General features: G+C 38.4%; 1 protein-coding gene across 1 annotated transcript in view; it reads right to left on the reverse strand.

Moving 5' to 3' along the window:
- The window catches only part of SGMS2 (sphingomyelin synthase 2), a 64536-nt gene that overhangs the window by 15266 nt on the left and 34690 nt on the right, over window positions 1-14580 (reverse strand). Inside the window, exons 3-4 of the mRNA XM_036764570.1 lie at window positions 10781-10898; window positions 1249-1402 (exon numbers count right to left, since the gene is read on the reverse strand). Of these exons, the coding sequence (XP_036620465.1) occupies window positions 1249-1402; window positions 10781-10898 (272 nt within the window). The remainder of the gene's footprint in view (window positions 1-1248; window positions 1403-10780; window positions 10899-14580) is intronic.

The raw sequence follows: 14580 nt of genomic DNA on the forward strand, positions 1-14580 counted from the left end.
CATCTGTGATTTTCACTGAGTACACCTTCTCCTTTAGCATACCCCAGAAAAAGAAGTCAAGGGGGCTAAGGTCTGCTAATATTCCAAGTATTTCAAAATATGCATTTTTGCCTATGTGTCCAGACTTTAGGGACACCCTGTATGCGAGAATTTCAAAAGTCTGATTAAGTCCCTATGAAGAGAATAATGTTGTAAAGTTCTGAAGTGTTAGAATAGAAGGGGGCCTCAGAGGGGCAGGAATGCCCTCTTTATAGCATTGCTGACCAGGGCTATGTCCAGTCTTAAGAACTCCAGCGATGTGGAAGGCGCTACCTTCCCGGCCGGTTCCATTTGCGAACAGTTCTAATTGTTAGGAAGTTTTTTCCCCACGTAGCCAACATACAACTTAGCCCAGCTGCTTCTGCTCAATGGGGCCAAACAGAATGATTCTGATCGCTTTTCCACATGACAGCAGGAGAATGGGACATTTATTCAGGGCACAAAGATGGAGATACCCCAAAGTTAATGCTACTTGGATTACATATAGTCACTTTTCACACTAGAGGATCAAAGGAAGGAGTCTCAGAAGCCCCCAGGTTACCAGTGAGGCACCAGGAAGTAAAGTGGTTCTCATAAGCTCACAACAGCACATAGCAGGGCTAGGTTTTGAACCCAGGTCTTCCGATTGCAAATCCAGTGTTCCTTCCATTGATCACCCTGCTCAAAAGGGTATATAATTCTTCTACAGAACAAAAGCCCTGTCCATATTTTAAATGCTCAAGTAGGCACTTTCTATGAGGAAATCTGGTGAACCATAGCCAGCAAAAGGATAAAACATGTTAAGACAAATACAAATTTTAAAACTAAACCAAATAAATTTTCAATTATCTGAATTGATAAGTGAATATATGATCCAAATAATCCCAAAGGTCACAGCTGTTTGGCTTGGAATGTACTATGATTTTCTCTTTGCTGTTACCTGACTTCCTAGTGATGTCCTTCTGAGGCCAACACTAAAATGAGCTGATTTTCTTTGAACAAACAGTAGCAGGAGAAAGTGAGTGACAGAAGGAAGCCAGTCCAACATTTAAAGTGGCTTTTTTTTTAAAAGATAATCCATAGGTACACAACTGAGTTGACTGCAGAATGACTTTCAGAGCTGTACAACTGAACAGACCAAGGGGCTACACACAAATCAGTTTGAGGCCTTGGTGAACTTTTCTCCTGTGGGAATCAAGAAGGAGAGGGACGAAAATTCAATGGACTTACATTCTTTGATGAATAAGTAAGTCAGAGTCAGCACGACGGTGTGGCCACTGAATAGGAAGTCTCCGCACAAGATGTGTGACCCAGTTATGGACAAGCCGCCACCAGAGATCAGTCGCAGGATCCGCTGCACTTTTGCCTGAGAGTCTCCATTGAGCTGGAAGTCAGAGCATTAAGGCAGAGATGGACAAGTCCAAAAGATAAAAAAAAAACCTCATCAGCCTCCCTGGGTAACAACTGGAAAGAACCAACCTCCATCACTAGACAAAGGAAAGAATGCACGCATCCCTCCAAAGTGAAGCACAAATATGCATGCTGGGGCAAAGTCCTCAGAATAGGCTTTGTTCATTACATTGGCAAGTTTTTACTCAAACATTTTAAAATGATTTAGCATCTTACTAAAAATGTTCTTGCAGTGTTATAACCTTGAAAAGAGCTTTGTAAAATATTAATAACCAATGACTTCACTATAGCTATAAAGTAAAAAATAGACTAAAGCTACTTTCCTGCATTTTTGTGGGGGGAAGTGAGGTTTTTAAAATATATATATAGTTCATAAATAGGACCTCCAACTGGGCAAGTTATCACATTATATAGCATGATGTACAGATAAAATGTATCAGGGCAGACAACCCATATGTATATACATATGCACGCACACACTCTATATATAGTATATGTGTGTATATATATGTATGTATGTCTGTGTGTGTATGTATATATATATGTAAAATAAAATATAGATAGGATGTATGAGGTACAGACAACCTGTATGTGTGCACATATGTACACATACTCCATACATAGAGAGAAGACTGTGTATGTGCATATATGTGTGTATATATATGTATGTATGTATACATATATATGTAAAATAAGGTACAGATAAAATGTATTAGGTACAGACAACCCATTGGATGATATGTATATGTATGTGTGTATGTATACATGTGTGTGTATGTGTATACACATATTATAACATATAGATAAAGTGTATTAGATACAGATAACCCAAAGGATTAGCTGTTTGTTTCATCATCCCTGTTTGTAAGCTCCCTGAAAGAATTAATATGGTTGTTTATATCCTATGGGTTGTCCGTACCTAATACGTTTTCTTTGTTTTATATATTCATATATATTTATAATATGTATGCACATTATATATACACACTTTAAGATTTATATATTACATTATTTATATACATATACAATATACATCATATATATGCAATTGTATTTAGATATACATTTTTATATAGGCTATATATACAATATAGGGATATACATAGGTGTGTTTGTGTATACACACACACACACATACTCTACACACATACATCTATACATACATACATGTCATGATGAAAATGGGTTTTGGAAAAGAAGTTTCTTTGGCCCACAACCCCAAATTTGCCAACTGCTGGATTAGAAAATGAGTGGATTGAAAAAGCTTTCTGGAGGAGGCATAGGCCTCCTTACTGTTTAAAGGAGGGAAGGGACATGGTTCGTATGATATGCATTCAAAAGGAAGGGTGTTTCATAAATGTGGAATGTGGCTTGGATAAAGTCAAGAAGTTTAAGTTGATAGAAGAAAATCGGTAGAGCTAGTCTAAACTGTAATGAGTTGTGAAAACAGACTAATCAGAAGTTGATATTTAATTTCTAGATGAATGGAAAGAGTAGGAGCAATGGCGCGAGTAGGGCAATGTAGCAAGGCCTGGAAAATTACTTCAGCAGCAAGCAGAAATCTTTTGGAGAGGTTAGGAGACCAGCTAAGGATTTTTAGCAGAATCCAAGTTCAAATAAATAAGCAGGACCTAAACAAGGGGCTTAAAAATAGAGACAAAAAAGGAATGGGTACATGCAAGTCATGTTTCAGGATAAAAAAAATGGAGAGAGAGAGAGCTTATGGCTGAAAACTCAGGGAACAAAAGGAAGACGGGCAACTTTGGACTTGGGGAAACAGTCTGTTATTCAGAGATAAAGTTACTCACTATCAATAAAATGACATTTATATAGCAATGAAAATGATCATTAGCTTAGAAAACAATAATGAATGCCATAAATAAACCCGCATTTCAAAGGGTTTCAAGACATCCCATTAAGTAGAGATCTGGAGAAGATAGGAGAGCTGAGTACTGGAGGGAGGGATAGGGAAATAAAGATTAGGTTCGGGGCAGCTAGGTGGCGCAGTGAGTAGAGCACCGGCCCTGGAGTCAGGAGGACCTGAGTTGAAATCCAGCCACTTACTAGCTGTGTGACCTTGGGCACATCACTTAACCCCAAATGCCCTGCCTCACCTCCCAAAAAAAAGATTAGGTTCAAGAACATGGACAGGAGACTGAAGACATTAAATGACTAAACCAGTAGTTGAGAGGATGCTGTGGGTATGACTTACGCAGATCTTTGCAAAGTTCTTAATAGAGTATCTTCAGTTATTCTTGTGGAATAATATGGATGAAAGGATAACACCATCAGAACTAGCTCGATTCAGTACTAGTTGGCTGGCCGGTTTCGAAGCTTAGTTGTTAATGGTTTATTGTCAGTGAGGCAAGCATGTCTTCAATGGGGTACGTCAAGCATCTGGACTGCTTAACATTTTTATCCATGACCTGGATGAGGGCACAGAGGGCATGCTCATCAAGTGGGCAAACGGTACCAAGCTGGGAGGGATCACCAACATACTGGATGTCAGGGTCAGGATCCAAAAGAATCTGACGGGAGCACTGAGTAACTATCTCTGGATAACAGACTGTTTCCTCAAGTCCAAAGTTGCCTGAAATTCGGTAGGGAAAAGGTAGCTTTGAACTTGGCTACAAGAAAATTGACTTTGCAAGTCCAGGATGACAGAAAAAGAGGCTGTTCTACAAAAGATCAGGGCTGAGGGTTGTCAGGGTAGGGTGTAGCACCTAATTTGATCTTGGGCTGAATTAAGAGGGTCATGGCTTCACAAATAGGGAAGCTATTGTCTTCTGCCCTCGTCAGACCTCAACTAGAATATTATGCTCGGCTCTAGGCATCACAGTTTAAGATGGACAATGGCAAGCTTAAGAATGTCCATGAGGGCATTCAGGATGGTGAAAGGCTAAGAATCCATGTCATAAGAGGTTATATGTTGAAGGAATGTGGAATATTTAGCCTAGAGAAGAGACCAGGAGGAAATGCTACCAGGCTTCAAGTATTTGAAAGGAAGTCATATGGAAACATTAAATTTATTCTGTTTGGCCCTAGAGAAGGGAACCAGGAGCTATAAGTAGAAATTACAAAGAAGGGTCAATGCTGGGAAAAAATGTCCTAAGTGGAGGTGTCCAGCAGTGGAATGGACTGTCTTTGGAAGTGGTAGTAGGTTTCTTGTTCTTACGGTCTGGCTCACTTGTTGGGTATGTCATACTGGGGATTCCTTTTGTGCAGGAGTTGGACCAGATGGCTGGTAAGGTTCCTTCAACTCTCAAATTCTGTGATACACTGGGTAACAACTGGCTATGACCAAATCAATAAGATGTAACTTAACAGGAGGAAATGTAAAGTTCTACAGATGGGTTAAAAAATCAACTTCACAAAGACTAATAAACAGTTCATTTGACAGATCTAGAATTTTAGTCAAGTGTGAGCTACAAAGTGAGTCAACAGTATGACATGAGAATTAAAAAAAAAAAAACAACACCACTCTAGCCTTCATTAAGAAAAGCACTGCATCTAGAATTAGGGACATTAAGTATTTTACTCTGACAGGACCACATCTATAGTGGGATATTCAGTTCTAGACACATTTTTGTGAGGACACTGACAAACTGGAGGGCATTTAGACAAGTGAGAGCCTGGAGACCATTCTATGTGAGACTAAATGAAGGGGAATTGTTTAGACTGGAGAAGAAGCCAGGGGAAGTGGGGGAGCATGATAAGTGTATTTAAATTCTTAAAGTATTGTGATGTAGAGAAAATAAACTTATTTCTGCTTGGTCCCAGGGGCAATAAGCAGGGAGTAATTTCACAGAAGCGGTTATTTTGACTCAAGGAAAACCTTTCTGAAAATGAAATCAAAATGAGATGCATTGAGAGATGATATTTTGTCAAATGGAGGCTAAATTCATTAGCCACATGGAAGGAAGTCTTCATTAAGATATGTGTTAGACTGGGTGACCTGAGGTCCCTTCCAATTCTGAAATGTTATAATCCTTATAAAATTTAAAGGAGCTCTCTGTAGGGTGTTCCATCCCAAATTTATAGGATAGTACTTTAAATTATACTACTAAAGCCAGGTCTTGAAGATCTTTTGTTCTCTAAGGGATCTCCATTACAATGTAAATATTTCTTGGAAAGAAAACATTTTAAACTAGTTATTCTGTTAGCTGACCACTGGAAAGAATTGGAGTAATGCAGTAATGGTATATCAGTTACTCAGTTGACTAGAATTTATTAAGGGCCTATTATGTGCCAGGCAGGCACTGTGCTAAGTGCTGGGGGATACAAAGAAAAGTAAAAGACAGTCCCCTGTGCCCAAGAAGCTCACAGTCTAATAGGGAGACAACATACAATTATGAACAAACAAGATGTTGTTCAGTCATTTTCAGTTGTGTTCAACTCTTGGTGGCCCCATTTGGGATTTTCTTGGCAAAGATACTGGGGTGGTTTGCCATTTCCTTCTCCAGCTCATTTTACAGATGAGGAAACTGAGGCAAACAGGGTTAAATGACCTGCCCAGGGTCTGAGGCCAGATTTGAACTTACAAAGATGGATCTTCCTGACTCCAGGTCCAGCACTCTATCCATTCTGCCACATGAGAGACAGAAAGGATAAATGGTGGGGAATCTCAGAAAGAAGGTACTTAAAGAAAAGGGATACAAAATGGAGGGGAAGGGCAAAGGTAAGAAACTGGCGATCAGAGGACACCAAATAAATCACCCTTTCCAATATTTTGCCTATGGCAAATCCTAATTAGGCAAACCAGGAGAAGAGCAGGTCTTTTAGAGAAGACAAACAAACAAAACTATGGGAAGTGATTAGGAAGATCCAGTCCCTTCCCTGAAAGAATTCATATCCAAGTGGTACTCAAACAAACTGCCAGAAGGGAGATCAAACCCACTTGAAGCAAAGCCTCAGAAACCACATAAAAATAAACTCGATGAATCAAACACATTTTTTTTTAATAGAAAGGCAAAGGATAGCAGAATTGAGAAGCCAACAGCCAAACTCATTTGGGAAGCTCCTTTCTCCAAGCTCTTGTTATAAATAGCCACCAACACAGAGATCAAAAGGAGGTAGGTACATATGCTCTGTGCTCACACAGTGTTCCCAATTAAGGAGGGACATGTTATAGTTATTTCCAAAACAATAATTGTTTTAAGTCCTCTGAAATTTGTTTTTCTTGACTACGCATATCTGTTACAAAGGTTTTGTTTTTCTTTTTAGGAATGGGAGCGAGAAAAAAACAAATCCTTAATTTAAAAAATAATTCAGAAAGGAAAAGTCCCCCCTCCTTTAACATCTCAAGGTCTGATATGTTTTGAGTTTATGTTGGTTGGGATCTAGATTAGGATCACATGGTAATTCCATTCAGGAGTTAAAATGGCCCATGTAGGTGGGTTACATTGAAAGGTGACGACGTTATCTGCTAAAGTCAAATAATGAAGGTGTATAAGAAGCAAGATGTGAACCCGGGTCTTCCTGACCCTGAGGACAGCTCTCTATGTATTACCACAGGCTGCTGCTCTGTATCTGGATACTTGCTCCTCCAACCTTTTCTTGAAATCTCACTTATGTCAGATAAATGGAAAGAATATTGGCTAATGGAGTGGAAGGACCTGACTTCAGATACTACCTCTGATACTCACTACCTGTGTGACCTTAGATAAGTCATTGCACTTTCCTGGCTCTCAGTTCCCACCCCCCCTCTATAAAAGGAGCGGTAGTACAAATAAAAATTATCTCCAAGGCCTCTTTCCAGCTCCAAATTTCCGATCCTAAGTTTTGTTAGTCATTAAAAGTTAATGGTACTTGCTAAATTGCCACACAGATTCTTTATTAGTAATTATTTAATTAACATATTATTTAACTACAGTCACTATTATTTATTTTTTATTATTTAATATTATTATAATAATTGATATTAGTAATGTTAACATTATTGATGCTAGTATTTCTATTATTAATAATGATGAGATGAGAACAAGATAATAACCATAGTAGGAACTTGTTTAAATGTATCTCTGGCAGGATGAAAATCACAGTAGCTGAATACACCTGGCACAATAATAAAAAACAGACTTGAGAGTAGGCCGTTTTACCTCCCCAATGCACAAACCAATTATTAATTAGTCTCTGCTTTACCTGGATGGCCTGAGAGATGGGAGATCATCTCTGGCTAGGATTCTGGCTTTGATTCTTCTGCTACCATTGTATCAATGAAGCCAAGAGCAAAGCATTTAATTCTTTTACCTCTTGCCCTAGAAAGAGGAAAATTTCCCAGAAAATACAAACCAGGTACTTGCTAAGTGTCTGTTTAAGAAGAAATGAGTGTGTGTGTGTGTGTGTGTGTGTATGTGTGTGTGTGTTATGTATCTCTAGTGCCTACCACACTGCTTCCATTAGAATGGTAAGTCCTTGAGGGCAAGAACTGTCTTTTGCCTTTGTATCCCCAGCACTTAACACAGTGCCTGGCAAACAGTAGGCACTTAATAAATGCTTGCTGAAGAACTAGGAGAACAGTGTACATAATTAACAGCAACATTGTGAGATGACTGACTTTATTAGACTTAGCTCTTCTCAGCGATGCAATGATCTAAGACAATTCCAAAAGACTCATGATGGAAAATGCTATCCACATCCAGAGGAAGAACTAGGGAGTCTGAATGCAGATGGAAGCAGACTATTTTCTCTTTTTGTTGTGGCTGTTTTTTGTTTTTTTCTTTTTCGTGGTTTTCCCCTTTTGTTCTGATTTTTCTTTTACAACATGGCTAACGTGGAAATATGTTCAATGTGATTGTACATGTATAGCCTAAAGCAGATTGCTTGCTATCTTGGGGAGGGGAAGGAGGAAAATTTGGGACTCAGAATCTTATAAAAGTGAATGCTGAAAATTTTAAATGTTCCAAAAATTTAAAAATTTAAATTTAGAAATTAAAAAAAATTTAAAAAAAAATAAAGAAAAAAAGAACAAAGAAAAAAATGCTTGCTGACTGATTTGTATGGAATTTCTTTGGTTACTATCTGATGAACACTCAATTATAGCCAATCTTATCTTGTCGACTCATTTCCTCCTACATATTAGTTTTGTCAACGAATGACAAAGTTCTCTGCTCTCCCAGAACTTACAATGGCATTAAACGTCTTGCACAGAGGAGGTGTTCTATAAATATCTGCTGATGATTTAAGTGATAGCTGCTCCTGCTAACATCCAGACTGTCCTAGGTTGAGAACCATTCACCTGTAAGGTATCCTATAATAGTTCACATTTAAATAGCACTTTACATGTTACTGCCTTTAGTCTTCACAACAAGGTGCTATTATTATCCCCGTTTTACAGATGAGGGACTTAAGGCTGTGACAGGTGAAGAGACTTGCCCAGGGTCAACTCAGCCAGTAAACATCTGAGCCTGGATGTGAACTGACTTTTCCTGACTCTAAGACCAGTCCTCTATCCACTGTACCACCTAGCTGCCTACTATAATATTGCCTTTCAGTAACAGGTTAGACCAGATGGCCATTGAGATCTCTTCCAACTCTCCAATTCTGTGATAAATCTCTTAAATGAGTTAATAGCTCACCAGGGAGCCTGCCAGTGCCATATCAAAAAATGGTTATGGAAGGTAGTCAATGTTGAAACCCATTAAGCTTGGGACTACAAAAACTCAAAGAACATCTGATTTAATGAACTATACCAAGAGGTCCAATGGGTCTTAGAAACCAATTCTATTGGGTGATCTTTTCTGACATGCTTCTCTTCCCAGAAGGGGTTTGTAGCTGGTAGTTATAAGATGTATGGGTAACGTTTCGATTTACAGATGTATCTCATACTAACTGTAAGTATCCTGACAAAAGGTAGTGTGACAAATGATGCTACTTTCCTCTTTATGAGGACACTTTGGAAGATTAAAGACCACATATTAACATGGAACCAAAGAACAATGGCTCTTACCATGGGATGCAACTTTTAATTTTAGGCATCTTTCAATTCAAGGAATATTTTATTTTATTTTTAATGGTATTTTATTTTTTCCCAATTACTCACACATAAAGACAATTTTTAGCATTCATTTTTTAAAAATTTTGAGTTCCAAATTTTTCCCTCCCTCCTTCACCTCCTCTTCTCTAAGACAATAAGTAATCTGATATTGATTATATATGTGCAATCATGTAAGATCAAAGAATATTTTATTAGACCTCTACTGGTACAAAGGAGATTCTGGGAACACAAAGGAAGAGACCTTAACGAAGTTACACTTAGCTGTTAAGGGTGGTAAAGGAAGGAGGAGAGTATCGCATACAAAGAGAAAGCACTCAACTAGCAAGCAGAGACGACCAGGCTTTATGGAAAAGGTGGCACCTGAGTTGAGCCTGGAAAAAATAAGGATTTTGAGAGACAGAGATGAAGATGGAGTCCATTCCAGATATTAGAGATGGCTTGTGCCAATCATGGAGGCAGCAGCTGGAAGGTTGAGTTTGGGGAAAAACAACTGGAATTCTAGTTTGGCTGGATTAGAGTGAGTAAAGCAAAGGAATATGAAATATGGCTGAAAATAAACCAGATTGCGCAGGGTTTTAAATGCTGAGAGATGTCTATGCTGTTGTTCTTTCAACCCATAAATACCCAACTGATCCCCCAAACCTCCTCATTTACTAAAACACACCCCATTATTTGGTGCTCTCCAATTAGAAAACACACACAGCACCCATTTGACCATGGCGGTCTCTGTCTCTCTTTTTTAAGCTCTCATGTTCTTTCATTCCTTAAATTAGTCCTGGCCAATGTTTAAATTCAATATGTACATTGTTTTAATTATAGATGCTTTGGGCTTTGATGGTTCTGAAAGATTATAGCCTCTCTAACCCCACCTATATTTGCTCTGAAAGACTGGTAGCTTCTTTAGAACAATCTATTTTCCCCCTCCACCTCAAACATCTGCTTAGGGTTCAGTAAAATTCGATGTGAGGCTTTACCCACTTGTCCAAAAAACCAGATGGGTTCGGTTTCTATTTTACAAACTAAGAGGTCTCAGACAATTCAGAGTCCTCTGGAGACCTGACTGACTATAAATATTTGCAGTCACACCTAAAACACTGTCCGTATCCATTGCCCCACAAAATTAGGGAGGTAAAAATAGGCAGAAGGAAAACAAATAGGCAGAGGGCTGTTTACAGTTAGCATCAAAAGAGGTATACTTTATGAATAAAAATACACATTTTGGAATAGCATTCCCAGCAATGTAAAAATAAACTAAAAAGCAAACATTTAGACTGCACACATTTAATACAACTAAAAGCTACCAAGAAAAACTGACCAAGGGTTATGGTGAACTTGAGGTAGTTCGAGGTTACTTACCTTTGGTGCACATTGGAAGTGCATTCCAGGAACAGGTAGGGTAGTAACATACATGGTAATACAGCGATACAGGTATAAAGTTCCCATTATAAAAAAGAATCTGCGTCCCACTATTGACCTAAGAATGAGGAGGAGAGAGGAGGGAGAAAGCTAAGTAACCACCATCAGTTGGTTTTTTCATTCATAACAGTACTTCAAACAATACTTAACAGGATGAGAGATAGGTGAACTCAGGACTTGGGTGAATGGGCCAAATTTTAAGAGGAAAAGAAGATGTGTTTATAAGATAATCCTAACAGGTGGGATTTGAATCCAGTTCTTAGGATTCCAGAATTCTTTCCAGATACATCATATATATCAGCTATATCAAGCCGATCTCTGACCTGAGTCACAGTAGGCAAGGAAGTTCTCACTAATACTAATCAGCTCACTTCCAGCAATCAAGTCTTCTCTTGGGAACACAGCAAAAGTATAACCAAGAGAAGGTCACAAAGGAATTAACTAATGAACCAAGGTGATATTAAATAATTGGCCATGTAGGAAAATATGACATCTAATTTAAATCAGATTATAGGTAAGGATAATTGGGGGGGGCCCACAAAAGAAATAATTTCCATGCCTTTCATGTATGTTAAACATTCTTTTCCTCTAAATATTACATTTTAAGTGAACTCAGTTTTGAAGACACTTGAAATGTTCTTGGCCAGTCAAGTCTATCAACCTGAAGTAAGGAAGGGTAGAAATTTTGTTCCTGGTGTTTTACTTGGGATTTCTGAAGTTCTGCAAATTTCACTTCCTAATTAAAAAACATATCCTATGCCAGACTCTGTCTCCTACCTAAATTAGAGAACTTAGTCCTCACCTCACCAACCAAATAATGATGTTAGCCTTCGTTTTCACTTTTTTTAACCTAAAAGCTTTTATTTTGATTGTCAGTTTTTCTATGGGGAAAGTATCAACCTCATTTTGAACTGCTGCCCCAACCCTGAAGAAAAGAGGCAGCTTCAGGTAACCAAGGAAACTATATAACTCAGCTTTTCCACCTCCCTTGAAAGTCCTGTTGCTGTGATATGGGGAAGTGATTTTATAGCTTCAGGGCTCATGGTTTACCCCAGGAACCAAGTGGGATATGGATGTGCCTGCCCCCCTCCCCCCATTCCCATCCCAATTCCCATTACTGGCCATATAGGGAAATAGGACATTTAATTTAAATCAAATTATATAGGTAAGGATAATGGGGGAGGGGGCACGAAAAATGATTTTCACTTCCTTAAATATACTGACCAAGTCTCCCATTAGGGAGTCTCTGGGCTAAGGGACAGCATATGTACCTCTATCACAAATAGCCACATTGACGACTGCATTTTCTTGAGCACCTTGATACTCACTTTTTTAGGGAATGTAAGGAAATCTAAAATCATAGAGAAAGAAGAAACTGTCCAGTTAGTCTAATGATTCTTAACCTAAGATCTGTGAACTTGTTTTTAAAAATATTTTGAAAACTTTCTTTTGATAAAATTGGTTTCCTTTATAATCCTGTGTATTTTATTTTATATATTTAAAAACTTTATTCTGAGTAGGGGTCCAAAGGTTTCAGCAGAATGCAATAAGAGGCCACAGCACAAAAAAGGTTAAGAACTCCTGATCAGGCACAGTTCTTTCATTTGGTGGACTAGGAAAATGAAGTTTTCTCAGCACAAAAATTGGACAATAAAATATTATACTCTCTTCCAGCTGAGGCATTCATTCATTTGGTTTTTACATGCAAGTTGCTATGCTGGATACACAGGGAAATACAAAGATACACAATCCCTCCCTCCAAAGCTTACAATGTTGAGGTCTTTTCTATCTAAGACTAACATTGTCAATCAAGGGCAAAGAAATTCTGGTAAAGCAAGCAAAATGACAAGCCTGGAACCATACCTGGCACACAGTAGGCACTTAAATGCTTGTAGATTACTGTTATGGAATATTTTAATTATTTTTGAGGTTAACTTAGCTGGGGGCACCCTTCATTATCATTAGACTCTATGCTCCTTGAGGATATGGACTATTGACTCTTTTTGTATCTCCAGGAGTCAGCACAGTGCTTGGCACATAGTAGGTGCTTTATAAAATGTTTATTGACTGATTCACTACATACATTAAAAACAAACACAAACTCCCTGTGACATAGGAGACGATTCAATATATTTTACGTTATATGTTAAATATACTGACCAAGCTCAATAGTTATTTTGAGAAAGTAAGTAGGGACATTCCAACAAAGTCACTAGGGACACAAACAGGGTGGTGTCCCTACCACCTACTGTGGTCAAAGAAACTACTTGTTTATACTGAAGTATTTACTTCAAAGGATTGCTTTTCTGGGATTATTTTTCCAGTATCAACATTTAATAGTGCTGAATTTGTCCCCTTGGTTATTTAATAAATGGGGAGGGGAAGGAATTTCTTCCCTGAATAAATCCCACTCCAAAATCCATCTAGTGCTTTGGCTGAAAACATCCTCTGTCACACTGTGTTCTATGTTTTTCTAACAAGTGAAGTAATTAAGGAGAAATTTTTTGTGATATGAGAATTTGCATGTCCCACATTCTGAATTTGGCTGCTCAGAGGATACAGAAATTCATGTGGGAAGGGGAACGTGCCAACTGCAGCATCACACGGAGGAGGAAGGCACTAATGGTCCTCCTCATAAGTTCTACATCATATTATTCATACTGGGAGAGCAATGAGAGTGTCTGCTGAGAACTCTGCAAATGGTTGCAAAGATTTTTTTACCAATTACCTTTAACAGGATGTACCAGGGCAACTCCTCCTTGCTTCCCCCCACCCCAGTTTTTACCATAAATAGGTGTTATTTACCTGAGGTCTGTAGTGTCTGTTTTTTAAAATATATTTTGATAACTGTCTTGCTTTTCAACATAATCAGTTTCCTTTGCAATCCTATTTTACTTTTATGCACGGTTAGGTATTGGGTCACTGTCCTCTAGAATAAAGAGAACTTTATATCTAAGAACCGAAAAGGCCACAAGTATGACTGATGTGGTGGAGCTTTGTTGTTCTGAAATTCTCTTGGGCTCTTACTATAAACTTAATTTCTTCTGGCTTTGCATTTCCTAATTGTATTCTCTCTAGGAGAACTTTGATGATTTTTCATAAGCCCTAGGTTATGGAAAATTTTCTCAGCCTGCGCTGTGTTTATTTTGATGTGATGCTCAAATCTTCTTCAAGAAAAGAATATATTTATTTTGCTTCTGCTGCACAGTGACCTCAGTGAGAAGGGACTGTCATATATCTGCCTGATTGTTCCTCTCCTTCTCTTGGTGCTGGTAACGAGAGGAGAGAACAGACAGCCCCTACTGCCTGAAGAATTAAAGATCTTCTGATAACCTTTCATTTTGTCAGCTGGAGTGTGTATTACAAGGAAAGAGAGATATATATTCCCTACTGTACCTGCATCCCTTCTCTTCCACATGGTAAGACAGTGGCTCCAAAAACCAACCCCTAGAATGTTAAATTCAGCTAATTTCACTTCTTTGGTAACCCTGAGATAAGCCCATGCGGCCCATTTGCCTTTTAGAACCTAAATCACACTGTCAGGCACTGGTTGTAAGGACTGCTTATCTGACCTTGACTAATAATCTGGTTGGGTTGGCAGAGGCAAAAACGTAAAGAGGGCAGGGCCTCAAATCATGTGTATGTGGCTAAGATAACAAACATCTTGACCTGACCTTTTCTTTGTCCCTCTATAGCTAAAAAAACAGAAGATATCCATTCTCTATCAGCTGAATGCTATT

The sequence above is a fragment of the Trichosurus vulpecula genome, chromosome 6 (genome assembly GCF_011100635.1).
Source record: "Trichosurus vulpecula isolate mTriVul1 chromosome 6, mTriVul1.pri, whole genome shotgun sequence".
Taxonomy (NCBI): domain Eukaryota; kingdom Metazoa; phylum Chordata; class Mammalia; order Diprotodontia; family Phalangeridae; genus Trichosurus; species Trichosurus vulpecula.